Source organism: Anoplopoma fimbria, chromosome 9, assembly GCF_027596085.1.
Source record: "Anoplopoma fimbria isolate UVic2021 breed Golden Eagle Sablefish chromosome 9, Afim_UVic_2022, whole genome shotgun sequence".
Lineage (NCBI taxonomy): Eukaryota > Metazoa > Chordata > Actinopteri > Perciformes > Anoplopomatidae > Anoplopoma > Anoplopoma fimbria.
In genome coordinates, this window is record NC_072457.1 from 23,841,268 (window position 1) to 23,858,252 (window position 16,985).

General features: G+C 41.9%; 2 protein-coding genes across 3 annotated transcripts; both read right to left on the minus strand.

The window, feature by feature from the left end:
* Positions 1–283: 283 nt before the first annotated feature.
* On the minus strand, positions 284–10,381 carry srp68 (signal recognition particle 68). Of its 2 annotated transcripts, none has more exons than XM_054604396.1 (16): positions 10,195–10,381; positions 9,730–9,796; positions 9,030–9,143; positions 8,376–8,571; positions 8,067–8,149; positions 7,838–7,947; positions 7,557–7,636; positions 7,220–7,360; positions 4,447–4,545; positions 4,239–4,300; positions 3,600–3,753; positions 3,212–3,306; positions 2,939–3,068; positions 2,720–2,795; positions 2,549–2,601; positions 284–2,050 (listed from the first exon to the last, which is right to left on the minus strand). In XM_054604396.1, the coding sequence occupies exons 1-16, from the start codon at positions 10,280–10,282 to the stop codon at positions 1,823–1,825; spliced, it is 1,776 nt and encodes a 591-aa protein (XP_054460371.1). In that variant the 5' UTR covers positions 10,283–10,381; the 3' UTR covers positions 284–1,822. The 2 variants fall into 2 exon arrangements, with proteins under 2 accessions (XP_054460371.1, XP_054460370.1); XM_054604395.1 differs by having other exon boundaries at positions 4,239–4,303.
* A 369-nt stretch (positions 10,382–10,750) lies between these two features.
* polg2 (polymerase (DNA directed), gamma 2, accessory subunit) lies at positions 10,751–16,741 on the minus strand. Its single transcript, XM_054603890.1, has 8 exons — positions 16,085–16,741; positions 14,953–15,058; positions 14,212–14,317; positions 13,852–14,037; positions 12,980–13,117; positions 12,781–12,861; positions 12,469–12,569; positions 10,751–12,358 (listed from the first exon to the last, which is right to left on the minus strand). The coding sequence occupies exons 1-8, from the start codon at positions 16,578–16,580 to the stop codon at positions 12,193–12,195; spliced, it is 1,380 nt and encodes a 459-aa protein (XP_054459865.1). The 5' UTR covers positions 16,581–16,741; the 3' UTR covers positions 10,751–12,192.
* Positions 16,742–16,985: the final 244 nt, after the last annotated feature.

Sequence of the window (16,985 nt, forward strand, 5' to 3'; positions counted from 1 at the left end):
ACCCTCAACACATTCACACCCTGCTGAGGCATCCTACGCACTCCTAACACACCCACACCCAGAGCAGCGGTACAAGAGGACAGGCACACACCTCTTTACTCCCTTCAGGAATGTTTGTGAATTACTTTGTTAAATGTGAGATTTGATTTTCAAACAGTAATTCTAACAAAATCACAGATTATGCGACAATGAAAGCTTTTTTTTTCTTTTTTTCTTTCTCCTCCATCTTCTCTGATTCACAAGGGAGTAAGTTGAAACAGATTTCAAGAGATCAGTCTTTGGTGCAAATATATTTTAATCATAGGTCTGGAAATTAGATCAAATCATTCGTTCTCATCAGTTCATTTCTCTTCTCTCGTTTCCAACAAATATTAATCGTAACATTTTCCAGGCAAGATCAAGGTTAACTACTCCAGCCCTTCCATCTTAATTATTTAACAAAAAACACTGAAGGGGGAAGAAAAAAAAAAGAAAAGAAAAAGAAAACCAAAGACATTGATAAAAAATAGTAAGCATTACAGTTAAATGTTTGAGTGAAAGTGTGACGCTGAACCAATCCTCTAGCTCGTGTTTCACCAGGTATCACAGGCAAAACCAGGTCCCTTAAGGATCAGATTAAACGAGTGGCTTTGATGTGGACATTATGACTGACAAATAATATACCACTATTTATAGTTACATAATATCCATAGACATGTCATTGTTGATGAAAACATCTGAGTCCTAGTCATGACGAACAAACGGGCGTAGCTGTGTGAATGAATGAAAGGCTGCTAAAAAACACCCTTCATTCACTATTGTCCACTGCTTTCCTACGACATCAATTTTGCTGAAATGCAAATAAAAATGGCAAAAAAAAGAAAAAGAAAGAACATTAATTGATTACAGTCTGAAGTCATCAGCCAGCAGGCCCCTTTGTAGATAATGGGACACAGCGAGGGCTGTTAAAAAAATGCGGCGTACGCTTCCATCTAGATGGTTGAAGCAGTTGGACCCTTCTCTAACATGATGGCACTTTAGGCGCCTAATGTCATACAGGACAACATTTACATTATGACCCGTGTAGGTTGTATTTGACAAATAAAAAAAAACAATGAATGCACAGTCAAAAGCAGGAGAAACCAAAGCAGAGGTGGAGGGAAGAATTGGATCGCAGCAGAAGTCTACTGAAAACCATGATGATTGATAAAACGGCTGCAGTTTGCTGAACTACATTTCACAGAACATCTCTGGTGTTTGATAAGCACTACTTTGGTTTTTAACTCAAAGTAGCTGCAATAACAAAACTGCACTTAAAAAAAAAAAAAAAAAAAAAAAAAAAAAAAGATGCTGAAAACATTAAGAGAAAAACTGACGTAATTACATTAAGGCGCTTACATGACAATGAAAAAAAAAGAAACACTACTAATGATGCCCAAGTGGCTTCGTTTGCTCTGACGGGACTGTGAGATTGACAACTTGGCTGTACCAACGGACATGGCATGGCAACCTGTAAAACCTGAAAGACACAGACGCCTCCATAGCTCAAATTAAGGAGGGAGCCCGTATGCTAGGAGCCCATGCAGCCTGATGTTTTTACTAAAGGTGGAAGGTGAACTTGGGTCATATTGCTACTTGAAATTGATCAGATCACTTCCTCGCCTTCCTTAGAGCTGCAAACTCCACCCATCTTGCACTTGGGCACAAAAAGAAAAATTAAAAAAAATCTAACATTAAAGTAATTGAAATTATTCTAATTAACAACTGACCCAAGTCTGGTTGTTTTTAGTGAAATCAGGATCTTGTTGCTCTCCTGTTGAATCCAAAAGCCTGCGGGATTGATTTAGCTGCCGAAGCCAAAGATGCCCTTGATGTAGCCGGTGAGACCACCCTTGCCCTTCTGCTCCACCTTGTCATCCAGGGGCGGGAAGGCCACATGGTTGAGAGCGAGGTCAAAGAACAGGGGCTTGCAGGGAATTGGCTGGAAGTCGGGAGGGAACTGGACCAAATTGGGCTGCTTTCCCACGAGGGCGGGGTCGAGGCGGAACGTCTCCAGGCGGTTGCAGAGGGGCTGCATGAAGGAGAAGAAGTGGACGCTTCAATCAATTACTCCGATATCAAGCATTAAAACTCATAACATCTGTGGAAGAGGTCACACGTCCAGCAACACGTAGAATAAAGAGCAACTTTATTGCTGCCGAAACGCGCTGGTCTGACAAAACTAAGCTGTTCTATGTGCTTCGAGCGTTGCTGGAGTTTGCCCTCTTAACACTTTCACATTCTCCAGTCATCTTGGACGTCTGTGAAGCTGTGCCAGAAACCCCCACTGTAACAACATTTATGGAAGACAACTAAATGGTTTTGGTTTAATTAATTATTAATTAATTAAACCACTCTGAACGTGGGAACTTGGCTTAAGCTGACATTCTTCTGTCAGCTTAAGCCAAGCTCTTTACTTCCCTTTAAAATAAATAAAAAAGCTGAATCCATGATGAATTTGCCTTGTTCCATAATTAGAAACAATATTTGTCATGTTGGTGTGGCGGGTCTCTTGATTCTGTTCTCTTACCGTGTTGTCTTTGACCTGCTGCTGGGAGGGAGCTTCAGCAGTCTCATCAGTGTCTGAAACAAAAAAACACATTTGTGAAGGGTTGTTCAAAGAGGCTGGACTACGTGGGTTCTCATACAGTAAAAACAAATGAGTTGGCTAGAAAACTTCCAGGTCAAAAGGTGCGCTCACCTAAAATAGCAGCAGCTTGAAGGGAGTATTTCTCAGCGTTGACCTCAGCAATGAGCTCCTGAACGTCAGGGAGATCCTGCAGAAACACAGATACAACGCTGATCTTTCTGGTAGAGTACAGATGGTCAACACGTGTGTATTCTGACCTTTTCATGATGGATTGTAAATCAAATCTTGCGGAACTAAGAAATTGCTGGTTTTGTGTTTAATGCGACCAACCTTGAGGCTGTTGTTGAGGTTCTTGGCCTTAGACTGGACCTCCTTGGCATATTTCAGCACCCTCTCATACAGCACCAATGCCTCGCTCCACTTCTTCACCAGCACATACGACTGAGCTATGAAGAAACACCTGCGAGGGGTTCAGAGGAGAGGAGCACATTAACAACACGTGTATAGAAAATGACGACAAAAAGACTTGAACACAAGAGGACCGCAACTGCCAAAGTAATACATTGCCGGCTGATGGATGTCATGTTATTAACTGAGTCTGACCTGTAGGCCTTGTAGACCAGCGTCTTGAGGGACACCTCCTTCTGGAAGGTGTGGTCATCCTCCAGGCCCTGCAGGGTGGAGAGCTCAGCCAGACTCTTGAGAGAAGGACGAACAGAGAAAGGTTAGGGAGGTGACGGAGGACACAGAAAGTGAGTTAACACTTTGGAAAGGAAGTGACATCGTCTGTGAAACAAGGACAACTGTTGACAACACGGATCAAACAAATGATCACACAGCTACCCTGAGTAACCAGAAAACTGGCAAACAAAATTCTAAAAAATTTGTTCTGATAACTGAAATACATGCTGCATTTGTGGACAATTAATGTATTTGAAGACAAAGCTTCCGATTAAAAAGATCACAAAACATTGAATGTCCAGACGTTTACCTGCAGGATGATGTCGTAGAGGCGGATGAGATCCTGTGGGCGGGGCCCTCTCTTGCTCTCGTCAGCTTCGGGTTCCTTCAGTTTAGCCTGCAGAGTATGGGCCATGCTCTCATTCCTCTTCACCAGCGTACACAGCTTGATGTAGGTCAGGTAACTGGGAGAGAAGCACCAACAGCACATTTATTATTCACTTATAAAAAAGGAGATAAATGTAAGGAAGAAACATCAGAAGATGCTTTGGCCTGGATGTGTTACTGTGCGTTTCTTTGCAATGTATGAAAGCAAACTGAATATCTTTGGAGCAGAAAGGAGAGTTCGATGTTTCCATTCACATTTCCATCGGAGGGTGAAGAAACCTAAACACCCCGTCCTCGTCTTTTACACGAGTCTGTCTAAATTGCTGAACGGGAACCAGCAGGCGGGTCTTCCAGCTCTGGATTTTTATTTATTTGCTCCCCGTAGAGTGACTCACTCTGTGGCCAATGGCGTAGGATTATGAGTTTCCGGGCAGAATTTGGGCCTGTGAGCTCTGGGTACGCATTACACGCATCAATCATCAAACGGTGTATTTTGCACGCGGCGGGCTGTGGACTGCCGAGCACAAATGGAGTCACTGTTTCAAGAACACGATTCTTTTACCTGTGCAGGAACTGCAGGTTGGACACCTTGGCGGTGTCACCGTCAGCGCTCCTCTCTCGCTGCTTCTACAAAGAAGAGAAATACTTTAAATATTTGAACTTTTCCCCCCATTCCGGTTTGTCGCATTGTCATAAAATCTAGGTAGAAAATCACAAACATCCGTCTCCTTCACCCAACTATGTCCATTTGTTAACCTGCTGCATCTTACCGCCTCACTCTTGAGTTCCTCTCTCACAGCCTGGATGGTGTCTCTGCACTCGGCCAGCAGGGTCTCATAAAGATGCTCTTTGGTCTCCTCGTTAGCAGTCTGCACAACAGAAACAATAATTAAATTTGCTATGAATCACGTCACACTAGTAAAATAATAATATTGCTTTCACATTCAAATTCATTTAGTATAAAACACATGCAGGAAATGATGGTGTAATAGTAGTGTGTTTATGCAGTAACATCAGATCAACAGAGCAAAAGAAAACTCATTTAAATGGTTAATTTGTTCTTTTCTTGCCGATACCCACTTTGCCCAAAAAGGACTGCATCAGCATTGATACTGATGAACCAGAGCAGATTATCTAATCCCTACCGTAAATCATTTTTTATAAATAAGGACCTATGGTGGTCCACAGGAAGGGGCATTACTTCACCTCTCTATTCCGAGTGGTAACACCAATAACATCTTAAAAATGAAAGAGAACAACCATAATCTCTCCAAGGATAAATGATGTAGACACACTGGCTTCAATATATGAACTCAGACACGCTCACAATCCCTTTCCACCTGATTAAAGCTACACTTGCGCTAATAAAAGTCAAGCATGCAAACAAAACTAGTTCATACATTTAGAAGTCTTAGCGGTTTGATGCAAAGAGCCACAGTTTCAGCTGGGATGTGACTGTGGCAAACTGGGGGAGAGGCACAGGTATGTGGCCCGGCAGGCTGTCAGTACCTTCCTGCTCATAAATCAATCACACTCTGGAGTTTCAGGGTTCAAATCTCTGTGAGTGACAGGATTGTTCTTCACCTCAACGCTCTTTCATCGACACACTCAAACAATAGGTCTGTGTTACTCTAGGATAGTCTGCCATGTCTACAGCACATACATATGTATATTTAAAGAAAGAGGTGGTTTAGTGTAAATGTAAGAGATTAGTGACATGGTTAATACAGATACAATTTTTGATTTAAACTCAAGTAAAAAGTCATTTAACACCTTTATGGATGACATTACTGTCACTTATTCACATTCAAAAAACTTGAGGAAGCAACACAGTGGAAGAATGTTACGAGAAAATTCCTCGTAGTGATAATAGCCAGGTACTACGGCTGCTCTCATCCACGCAGAAGACTGATGTTATTTCGTGCCACCCACTCGTGCCAACACCTTGGCAACGCCTAGCATGACCGGCTCAACCTGTCGAGCGTCCTCTCTTGTTCAGTGGGAGGGATGGACGGATAGACCGATTAGGGTAGGGAGGAGTGGGGGGGGGCTCTTCCACTAGGACTGATGTATGGCCCAATATGGCGTTTCCTGTCCCCAGTTGGAGTGAAATACTTTTGACTTTCTATTGAGAAATCTAGGACAAATTATTGCTTATTTTACAACATTAATTCCGTCACTCAAAGATAGCTGATGAGGACTTTATTTTATAATGTAAATTATACAAAATCAAGAAGTAAAGAACTGCAATAATTCAGCTTCAAAGCAGCTTCTCACACATTCAGTTACAACCACTACCAGCTTATTTATGGTCTGTAACGCTACAGGTGAGTCCTAAAAGGGCCCTTTTGAAACGGAAAGGTGTTTAGAGACGATAATACTAATCCGTCCACAGAGACCTGCTGGGTGCCGCCCTGTATTCATGTGTGGGCTGAAATGCACAGAATGCAGTCGTGCAATCAGAGAGGCTGCATGCCACAGACCTGAGTGGATGTGGGTGTGACAGGTATGTCTGCAGGGCGTGCTGAGCCTCCTGGCACAAGAAGCTAGGAGGAATGAGCTGCGGTGGCAGTGAGGCGACATGAAAGACTGTAAAGAGGACAGTGCCATCTACTGAAAGTTTAAGGAACTACACAGACTGTTGGCAATACGCCCATTTGGAGACTTTTAATCTGAAGCCAAGTATGACTGACACCTTAACACCAGAAGGGTATGCACACTGGGAGAGAAGACAAGGACACGGGCCAGCTCAAGGATGCCATTCGTCTTTTAAAGATTACAGTTCTTGATTGCGATTCTTTGGAGGGAATTAAAAGTAGTTACAGGCTTATTTCAGAGAAAGTTTTTTTTTTTTTTAATAAAAACCCTTAACACAATTCTTATTTGCTTCATATATTTTATGGAACCTGTAAATTAGTTTAATACAGTTAGATTGGGTTGCTGTTATTAAATAATAAAAGGAAGCTAGCAACCCTCTAATAACCACAGAGATGCTCCCAAGCTAAGAGCTGTACCCACAATCCAATAGGCCAAGGCCAACAGGGAAAAAGGCACTCCTACTCAAACGGACGCCAAATCACTTAAAGTGAGGCCCACCACAAAGCCCTAAACAAGTAGCCAACTGACGGGAAACAAAAAAGGGGACAAATTGCCCTCTCTTCCCAAACTAGTTAGTGAGTAAATGCAAAAAAATAATCAGCAACACCATATCTGCCCTAGGAAGAAACAACACATCAACTAATACTGAGCCATCCTACCAACACTTAAGCTAATTCAACCATGACAAAACGAAACCATCGATTCCAGTCTAATGTTTTCTGCCGTTTGTGGTCCACACAGTCGTATATTTTGTACAGCATGGGCAGAAATTTACATCACAGGTACCTTTGTATCTTTTGGGCTTTAGACCACAGGAACACCTTTAGCATGTATTATTAAGCGCTGTATGAGAGGATGTTAGGAGCCGCTAACAACAACGGCTTCACATCGAGTGCGGTGCAGTTTGTTTTAATCCCATGAAAAGCCAGAGCTAAATGTACTGACCTGAGCGATAGCGGCTTCATTGTCTGCCAGACCCAACAGGAAGATGCGGGCCTTGTCGATCTTGACGGGCACCGACCGCCCTCGCCACTCAACCTCGCTCATGGTGGCTGCCTGCTTGGTTCTTGCCTGGGTGATCAGGGCCTGAGGAGAAATAAAAGACGTATGAAACGTTTTCATTTTGTCTGATCCACAGGAGCTTAGACGTCTTAGGAGACCGTAAGTTGAGGAGCGAGTGTGTATCTGTTCCACCCTTGACATGATATTAGGCATCACCGATATATGAAAGATGACTGATGATACGAGAACATAAACTAATGTTCATCTCCTGTTTGTTTACCTCTAGTTTCTCAGCCATCATGCCTCCTCCTCCGCCAGTCAGTCTCATCTGCATCAAGTCATTGATGGCGTTCTGGTCACCTGCAATCATATAGAAAAAAAGTTACATGATGCGTGTGTGTGTGTGTGTGTGTGTGACTGTTGGAGAGGAGGGTGATATGAGCTTTGGGACATCTCCAGTTTGTGAACTATGTCTCAGGATGCATAAACAAGTGGAAGAAGACCTTCAGTTATATTGAGAGGGGTCAGTTTTCCCCGTACGTGTGGATGTGTGTTACTGACCAATGTTGTAAGCACAGTAGCGGATGTTGGGTGATATCTCGTCCACACGCTGGCGATACAGAACTGCCAGCTCCTCTGTGAAAGCACTGGCCAGCTTCTCATAGATGGTCCTGACAAGACCAAAACGGGGTTGTTAAGAATTTCCAAAAAAGCCATAAAAATTCAAACATGACAAACAGCCACTTATTCTGCTAAAGTATTTAGAAACCGCAGTAAAGTTCAAACTCACTTGCACTTGTTGAAGGCCTCCATTGCGGGCTTCCACTCCTGCAGTTCAAACTTCACCATACCACTCAGGTATGCAGTGTAAGCCTGAAATTAAATACACAAGCCAATGTAAGCTCCTGTTGTGAGAGTATTGTGATTGTTGCTCCCTGTAACACAACTTTAAAAAATATAAATTCTATGTATCAACAGTGTGAGCATTTATTTTTTCAAAAATAGAAAAAAAGCGACCATTAAAATCAGGTATAGTCGCAGGGCGATTTCACGTAAGTCGAAAGCACTTTTGACAGTTGAGGGCCTGCTATCTCCGTACCTGCGCCTCAAGTTTGGTCTTGGCGTCAACGCGCGGGCTCTCACAGAGCTTCTCCAGTTTCTCGCTGTGCTTGGCAGCCTTGCGTAGTCGTGCCAGCAGGTGGAAGCGCTTACGTGGCTCTGTGTTAGCCTCCTGCTTCAGCTGCATGGCGTAACTCCACGCACGCTCGGCCTCCATCAAAACCAGCAACAGATACCTGAAGAAGGGAAGGTCATCCAAATTCAACAGTCAGCAATTTATCTTGAGCAAATATATTTATTACAAGGTCAAGTTCAATTCTGTGATTTAGCAGTGAGGTGAACCAAACCAGCTGCAGACTCATGTCTTATATGGATCCGCTACTCTCTACCACTGGTGGGCCTCAGGGGACCATCTAGTGGACTGAGGAGATACTGCTAAATGGTTGGATTATATTTTTTGGTAATTTACAAACCTAGGTTATGTAAATTACAAAGAGTTGAGAACCCCCTACGTAGATAAAGAGCACCACATTTTGATAGGAAAGGGACAAACTCCTGTGTGATGTGCAATTATTATCCTGCATCAAACAACGGGTTTGTATGTCCAACCTTTATTTACTGTATACGAGGATCTTCCTTAACATCAGCCAGTTAACTGCACATCAATGTCAGGCTCAGACTTTCCATTTCTCACCTGCTGTCAGACAGCATTTCGACAGTTATTTTCTTCCCGATGAACTTGTGTCGGTTTCCCATCCTGAAGCCAAGAGTCTTGCGCAGGCGACGCAGTCTACGGGAGCAGTAACCCCTGCACACAGCAACACAAAGATGTTTACATTAAACTAATAACACTCACATATACATTTCCAGCATGGATTTTCACAACAACCAAAACAGTCATCTTTCACATATACAATTCTAGGATTTTCTTTTTTGATATCCTGAATGGATGAAGATTTGGGCTCATCACTTGAGCTCATCGTGGAGACTAGTGTATTTGACTGCATTAGGCCGTAGATTGTACATTTGTGCTTAATTAATTTAGTATTTACAGACATTTGTCCACCAGTCTCATATGAGCCATATGGTAGCAGAGCTTTCCATGCAAACAGTTTCTTCTCAGTGCATAAAACAAGGATTTGGTCTCCAAAATAAACACTGTATACACATCCATTAAGCAAAATAATGAGACTAATATAACATCAATTTATACAAAAAAAAAATGTACAGATGGCTTGTGATCATAAAACTAAACTATGCACCTCTATGTGAACAGACATACAGTACTTTAAGGTTCACCACAGACTTCTACAGAGCCACAGCCCGGTAGTTACTGTAGTTTTTGTGGTTATTGTAGTTTTATGGAGATGAATGACTGTGTGACTGGTGCTCACCGGTATCTCTGGTAGTCTCCATGTCTGAGGCCATGCTGCTGCTGGGACTCCTTGATTATTTGCAAAACTGAGAATCAACGTTAAGGGACAACCTCATCTTCATCATCACACACATCATTATGTCATTATGTCATTCATATGCATGTGTGAGTGTGACACCTACAACCACAGGCTGACTGACTGACTGTGGCAGGCTGCTCCTGTAAACCCACGTGTACGGCTGCAGACATTAACTGACTGTCTGTTTATTGACTGTCCTTGGGGGGGGAAAAGTTTTAATCCAGCCAAATAAACCATCTCTCCAGGACTGCCACTGACAGCCTGCTTCAGTGTGACACGTCGCCTAACACCGCTAGCTAACCGAGCTAGCTAGCATGCTACAGCTAGCTTCTGAGCCTGACACACACACACACACACATTAAACTGAAGTGAAGACTAAAGCACGTCCGCTGCTGTGAAGGATACTCTCGAGTCCAATCCCTCCGTCCGATGAGTTTTCTTTGTTCTCGCCCATTGAGGACAGTTTGGCGTCGTTCTGCTTGTCTGAGGCCATCGCTAAATGCTAACAGCTAAGCGGCGCATACACATGCTCAGTGAGCTGTAGAGCCAGCGACCAATGACGACACAGCGAGGGGCGGGGCTACAGCCAAATCTCGCGAGATTTGGAGGGTGCGTCCCAGTCAGTGTACGGTGTGTTCCTGCCTCCACAGGGAAGAAGTACATGATTATTGACTGAAGTATACACATTAAAGGCTGCCACAGAAATATAACAAAATCCCCAATTGGACAATATATTACATACACATATAGTTATATACACATATAGTTATAATAGTTATTCTGTCTGTATATACAGTACCAGTCAAAAGTTTGGACACACCTTCTCATTCAATGGTTTTTATTTTTTTCTACATTGTAGATTAATATTGAAGACATCCAAACTATGAAGGAACACATATGGAATTATGTGGTAAACAAACAAATGCTCAACAAACCAGAATATGTTTTATATTTTAGATTCTTCAAAGTAGTTATTATATTCCTTTATTGAAATTCGGGTGTTGCAGCAGCTCAACTACATAGAAACAGATAATAAATAAAACATATTATACAATAAAAATAAAAATGTACAGTATATCCACATGGGGGGGCACAGTCTGTCAGCATGATGAGAGACTGTGGTCTCCACTGTTGTTGTACAGTCTGATGGCAGTGGGCACAAATGAGCATCTGAAGCGCTCCGTCCTGCTCTTTGGTGGAATGAGCCGATGGCTGAATGAGCTGCCCAGCTGGCTTTCCTATATGTATATACATACACATATAGTTATAATAGTTATGTCTGTATATACAATATTTCAGTTATTGTGGATTCTTTACTGTTTTTATTGCTTATTTGCTATTTATAATACTTATTTTTGATCTTGTTTTTTTTATTTATTTTTTTACTATGTCTCTTGTTTGCACTATACCCTATGCTGCTGTAATCCTGTAAATTTCCCCGCTGCGGGACTAATAAAGGATTATCTTATTTTATATCACTGAGAGCACTGATGAGCAACAAATGATCTATAATGACATATAACTCGGTCATAACAGAGAACAGCACAGGAGGAACTGAAGAGAGAGAGAAATAATGAAATAATAATCCACTATTCAGCATTATAAAAACGATTAACGATCTGTCTGGTGTGACTATAGACGAATATTATGATTTCAAAGTCCTTGTTGCATACAGTTTAAAGATATATGTGAAATATGATGAAGATCATGTTATATGATTGAAAGCTCACGAACAGCTACAAAATGGACCTTTGATGAGTTTTTCCAGGGTCAAGAATCATCTTTGAACCTCAAGAGAAATATTGATTCACAAGTGGCACATTAATAAGCAATTAATGTACGACAACTCACAGGGAGCACAAGGACCATTACAAACCGAAATACAAAAAGTCAAATATTTAAGAGACACTGTATATTTGAACAGGAAGTGAGACAGAAATAAACACAGCAAACAATGATCTCAATTCTCCTCCAATCATGTAAATACCACCCTGTTGAAATCAGACAGTGAGACAGGTACTGATCCACCTCTTTGCCTTGGAAGTGCTGAGGGAGACTGTAGGATGAGTCCCCATATCATACCCAATAAGAAACTTGGGGTTCATGCACCATGGGTGTGTCCACATAAACTTTGAGCAACATGCACAAATCTTGTTCTTCCCAGGTCACAAAAAGGCTTCTTAGCCTTTTAAAATTCGAGGTACAGAATTGCCACCAATCAGCGAAATATACCTGAACACACTGAGGTCACACTGAACCAGAAGGAATTCTGGCAATTCTGGAAAAGACAAATTCCCATTAAATGCGCTGTTCAGAAGAAATATTCCTCTCAAGGAGGAAACGCAAAACGAAAGCAGCACAATATTCAGACTTTAGTCTTAGTTGCCGAAACAAAAAGTCCATTCAGACGTTGTCGGCAGCAGAAATGTATCTGCAGAGGAAGTTCTTGATCTCAGAGACGTGCTTGGTCTCTCGGATGGTGGTGTCTCTGCTGCGGACTTGAAGGAGGCCGCTCTCCAGCGTGTTCTCACCGATCACCACTGTGAAAAGCACTCCCATCTCATCGTACCTATAACGCATCGAAACAGAGACACACGTCAGTTAACAGCAAGAGAGACGCTGATAATTTGCAACCTAATGAGGAATTTTGCTTCCATTGAAACACTGAGTGCACTTTACTTTGCGTTCAGCTGCTCCATTGACGTTGGCAGAGTTTCGAGGTACCCAGGCCACACAGGGATCTTAGCCTCCATAAACTCCTGCTGAAGCCCTTCACAAACCTACAAAATAATCAAATACTCTTTCATCTACTTCACTACTGCCCAAACAGCAAACAAGTTCAACTAAATGACTTTAGTGCTGATTCTATCATAGTAATTTCAAAGATCCTTTTCACACAGCACGTCTCACTTTTAAGATAAGAAGATTTAATCAAGATTTTAAATAATCAATTAATCATTGATGCTTACTGTAAACAGAGGTGTATCTTACCTGCCTCAGCTCCACAGTGGCCCCCCTGCCAATGTCTAAAGCCACTTTGACTGGAGCCAACACTGGGTGCAACTTCAGGACCTGAAACCAACAGCGAACCAAAACTAGTGACAGATGATCACATGACAAAAGAGATTGCAAGTTTCGAGTGAGACGGTGGAACACAGTATTGAATCGTTTTCAACAAATGGGTCATCACCTTTCTCCTCAGCAGCTTCTGCTTGCGGTCCTCTCTCTTGAGCTGCTGGAGTGAGTTGGACAGGAAGGCCATCACACCGCGGTCCATGTTCCCAGTTACTGAGACGACGTGAGGGACTGACTTACGACCATCTCGCCACTGAAAGTGTGTTTTAAAAACTGCATGTGATCACCATGAAGAAGGGCAACCATGGCAGTGAATAGGAGCTTGTGGGTATGATCTTTAAAACATGCCTTGCAGTTTTGGCGTAGCCTGATAGAAACAGATTCATAACATTAAAGAACAACGGCTTCATCTAGTTATTCATTTTATAATTTATGCCTGTGCTTCTCCCGTCTTAATGTCTTCTGTGAAAAAGGCCTATCAGGGCAATTTCAAGTTTCATTGTGGGGCCCACATAATTCGGGGAACCGATTTTGTTAACTGATAGCTTGGACCAACAGGGTTCAAAGATAAAAAATTGAAAAAAATTCTCCTGTCCATCACAAGGGGATAAAACATGTGTCTTTTACCTGGCTCACAATGTGGTAAAAACAAAACAGTAAATAAAGATTAAAAACACCTTAACTGGAGCACAAACACATTTTTTCTATATAGTACATATAGTTAAATATCACCAAATGAACCCAGGGCTACTAAAATCCTCCCAATCTTCTGACCAGGTAATATTAAACCACTACAGACAGACATTTCTCTGGACTTATCTCCATGATGCTGTCGAGCATGGTTGCTAGATTAATGTTGCAAACTATAATGCTTCTACACCTTCTATGTGACTTTTTGGCGATGGCAGCCTGACGGGTAAGAAACTAGAGAGTATGCAAACAAACAAAAAACAAAAACAGTATCCTCATGAAGAGAAGCAGACTGACCTGTAGTTTGGAACGGACTCCTTTGTGTGTGTGCAGCAGCTCGGTGTGTCCTCTGCTCCACAGCGTCTCTAACGTCTCCTGTCCCCACGGGAAGCTGTAGATGATCCTCACACCGCGAGACGCCGCCTCTTCGAGTTCCTCCGCTGGGACGTCACGGCTGCTGAAGTCCGATGGAGACAGGGCAAACTGGAAAGACATGGGTTGGCCCAATTTCATGTAATCATTCTAATCAAAGTAGAGTCTGGAAAACACAAGAATCTGTTTTTCACATGTGAAAGGTGTGTGTGTGTATCTGACTAATGATCTGTTCAGCTTACATGCAGTGCTCCGATATACTTCCTCATATTTAACAATACTTACTGTCCTCCACCACTTCAGTCTCTGTCGCGCCCAGTGATCCAGCCACTGGGAAGAGGTACGAGGAGAGCAGAACCACACCAGAGACGTCTGGGTGACCTCAGCTGGGCTGGCAGAAACAGAACCATTACATTATCATTACAGTAGCACTACACATAGTCTTTTTCTAGTTGTTTACTGTATTTAAATAGCACTATCTGTTATGAAATACTGCACAAATATCTATTATCTCAGAAAAAATGGGGCCAGCTTGCCCTCTAGTGGTTAAATAATGAACAGTGCACAACAACTTAAATGCAAAGAATCATTGATATTGTTCATATCCATCAAAACTGATAAGATCACAAGGGCTTGTTTGGCTTTGTGCTGCAGACAAATCCATAGTCAAGTAGTGGAACAGCTAACAGTTTTAGCTGTATACTCTGCCCTGCGTTGTCCGTGGAAGAATATAGTTGATACATATAATATATGTTCATGTTCATATCAATGCAACTTTTAGGATTAGCAGTCAGTGAATGTAACATATTGCTAACATCCCATGATCAGAGAAGTGGGTTGAACTGCTTACTTGTCCTCATATACATGCAGGTGGTATTAACATAAATGTATCAAGCAATATTGAATACGAAGGAGCAAATTTAATTTTCTCTTGTTCTGGAGAACCTGTGGTGTGAGAATAAACTTTTTCTGTGTCTACACGGACGGATGGACGGACGGACAGACAGACAGTAGATGAAGCCTCACCAACCGGAGCCATCTGAGGGCTGGAAACACAGACCCGACTCAGCCAGGCCAAAGGGCAGCTTCCTGTTCACCAGCTCAAACGACGGGACAAATTGCTCCAAGGCACCTGAGAACAGACCAAACTTAATAACTGTTATTTCTGCATTCAATAAATTCAAAATTTGACCTCCAACAAAGAAGAAAATTGGGGTGAAAAACATTGTCTGATTTAACTGTTTTGTTACAAGTTCAGGATAGGTGTCATCAGTTATGTTCAAAAGAGTGATGCGCTATCCTTTTGTCCCTCTTCAAAATATGATGCAATAAGATAAGATAAGATAATCCTTTATTAGTCCCGCAGCGGGGAAATTTACAGGATTACAGCAGCATAGAGGATAGTGCAAACAAGAGACATAGTAAATAAAAAAAAACAAGATCAAAATAAGTATTATAAATAAGCAAATGAGCAATAAAAAAACCCTGTAAAAAACAGTAAAGAACAGTAAAGAATCCACAGTAACTGAAATATTATATATACAGACAGAAACTATTATAACTATTGTATTGCACAGTGTATTAGTGTCATGTATTTGGTTCTAAGCAGTAGTTTAGACTGATATCATCTAAAGTGATGATGGGTACAAACCCCAGTACCTACAAAGTCCTAACCTTAACCAATATGACCCTTAGCCTAAAAAGAACATTTGATCAGTGCAGATTGAACTAGATTAGACTCAACCAAGGCCAAGAAAGTCCATTAAAATGACCAGTTATTCATCATTTAACTTTATCACCATGGTTTCCTGAACAAAGGCTGGTCTATATGCAGTACCAGTCAAAAGTTTGGACACACCTTCTCATTCAATGCTTTTTCTTTATTTTTATAAAAAAAATTCTACATTGTAGATTAATATTGAAGACATCCAAACTATGAAGGAACACATATGGAATTATGTGGTAAACAAACAAATGCTCAACAAACCAGAATATGTTTTATATTTTACATTCTTCAAAGTAGTTGAATGAGAAGGTGTGTCCAAACTTTTGACTGGTACTGTATAAACATCATACAGTATAGTGCAAATACTACTGAAATCGTACCAATATCATGACAATCAAACAGTGAGTCTCTCTGGAATATGCAGCACTCTACCTTGAAGAAAGCTTGTCCTCAGAGAGGGAGACCTCTGAATGAGCGCCTGTACCTTCTGGATGAGCTGCTCCCTGCTCACTTCTTGCTGTTCAAGTATGTGTTTTAAATGATCAGACTCCACCATCCTCAGTGGCCTCTGTCCATCTGTTTCTGTGTCCTTGCTGCTGCTCAGAGTGTTTATCCCAAACACCTGATCTGTGGACTGGGTCACAGAGTGCCACCACTGCTCCAGCAGGTTCCTCCTCAGCTCCATACCCAGGGGCCCATAGCTGCAGCTCATGCCCCGTTGAAACAGCTCTGTGTTGGTCTGACCAGGTGAGACATAGTACCTGTCCACACAGAGCTGCAGCAGAGAGCCGACCTGATCCAGATGCTCACCTGGAGATGAACTGCATGGTCTCCTGCAGCTTTGCAGAGCCAGTGTTATTGTGCATGGGGAGGTTTTTAGGATGCATTGCTGCCTTGATAGGACGTTTCTGACACAATAAGATAACATGATGAAGTAAATCCAAAGATTGTCTATTGGAGTGATGACTCCTCATGAGTAAAGTCAAAACAGACCCTAAATGCTAAAGTGAAATGAACTATTAACACCATACACACTGAAAACAGAGTGAACTCGCCTGACAGGTCATCACTAAGTTCATGTTCAGTGATGATGGCCGCTGGACAACAGTTTGAATTCATGTGTTACATGTGACATCCGATCCGGAAGTGATTTATTTACATCCGGGTTACAGAGTCCTCTGTCACGTGGTAAGTTGATGCCTTCAGTGTCATTCTGAAAAAAAATGCCTTCATTTTGGTGTGTTGTTTACTTACTTTATTGATTGAAAAAGAGAAATAATAAATTGCCTATACATTTTTCAAATACAATTGTTTAACTAAAAAAAAAACACCA

What these genes read in the sequence shown, in the direction of transcription:
- polg2 (XM_054603890.1), bottom strand. Translation starts at nt 16,580, where the DNA reads ATGTTATCTTATTGTGTCAGAAACGTCCTATCAAGGCAGCAATGCATC. An exon ending in GACTGAAGTGGTGGAGGACA is followed by an intron (nt 14,038 to 14,211) that starts GTAAGTATTGTT and finishes ATGTCTTTCCAG; the next exon opens with TTTGCCCTGTCTCCATCGGA. An exon ending in AGAAGCTGCTGAGGAGAAAG is followed by an intron (nt 12,862 to 12,979) that starts GTGATGACCCAT and finishes TGTTGGTTTCAG; the next exon opens with GTCCTGAAGTTGCACCCAGT.
- srp68 (XM_054604395.1), bottom strand. Translation starts at nt 10,282, where the DNA reads ATGGCCTCAGACAAGCAGAACGACGCCAAACTGTCCTCAATGGGCGAG. An exon ending in AGGAACTCAAGAGTGAGGCG is followed by an intron (nt 4,304 to 4,446) that starts GTAAGATGCAGC and finishes TCTTCTTTGTAG; the next exon opens with AAGCAGCGAGAGAGGAGCGC. An exon ending in ACCTCAACAACAGCCTCAAG is followed by an intron (nt 2,796 to 2,938) that starts GTTGGTCGCATT and finishes GTGTTTCTGCAG; the next exon opens with GATCTCCCTGACGTTCAGGA.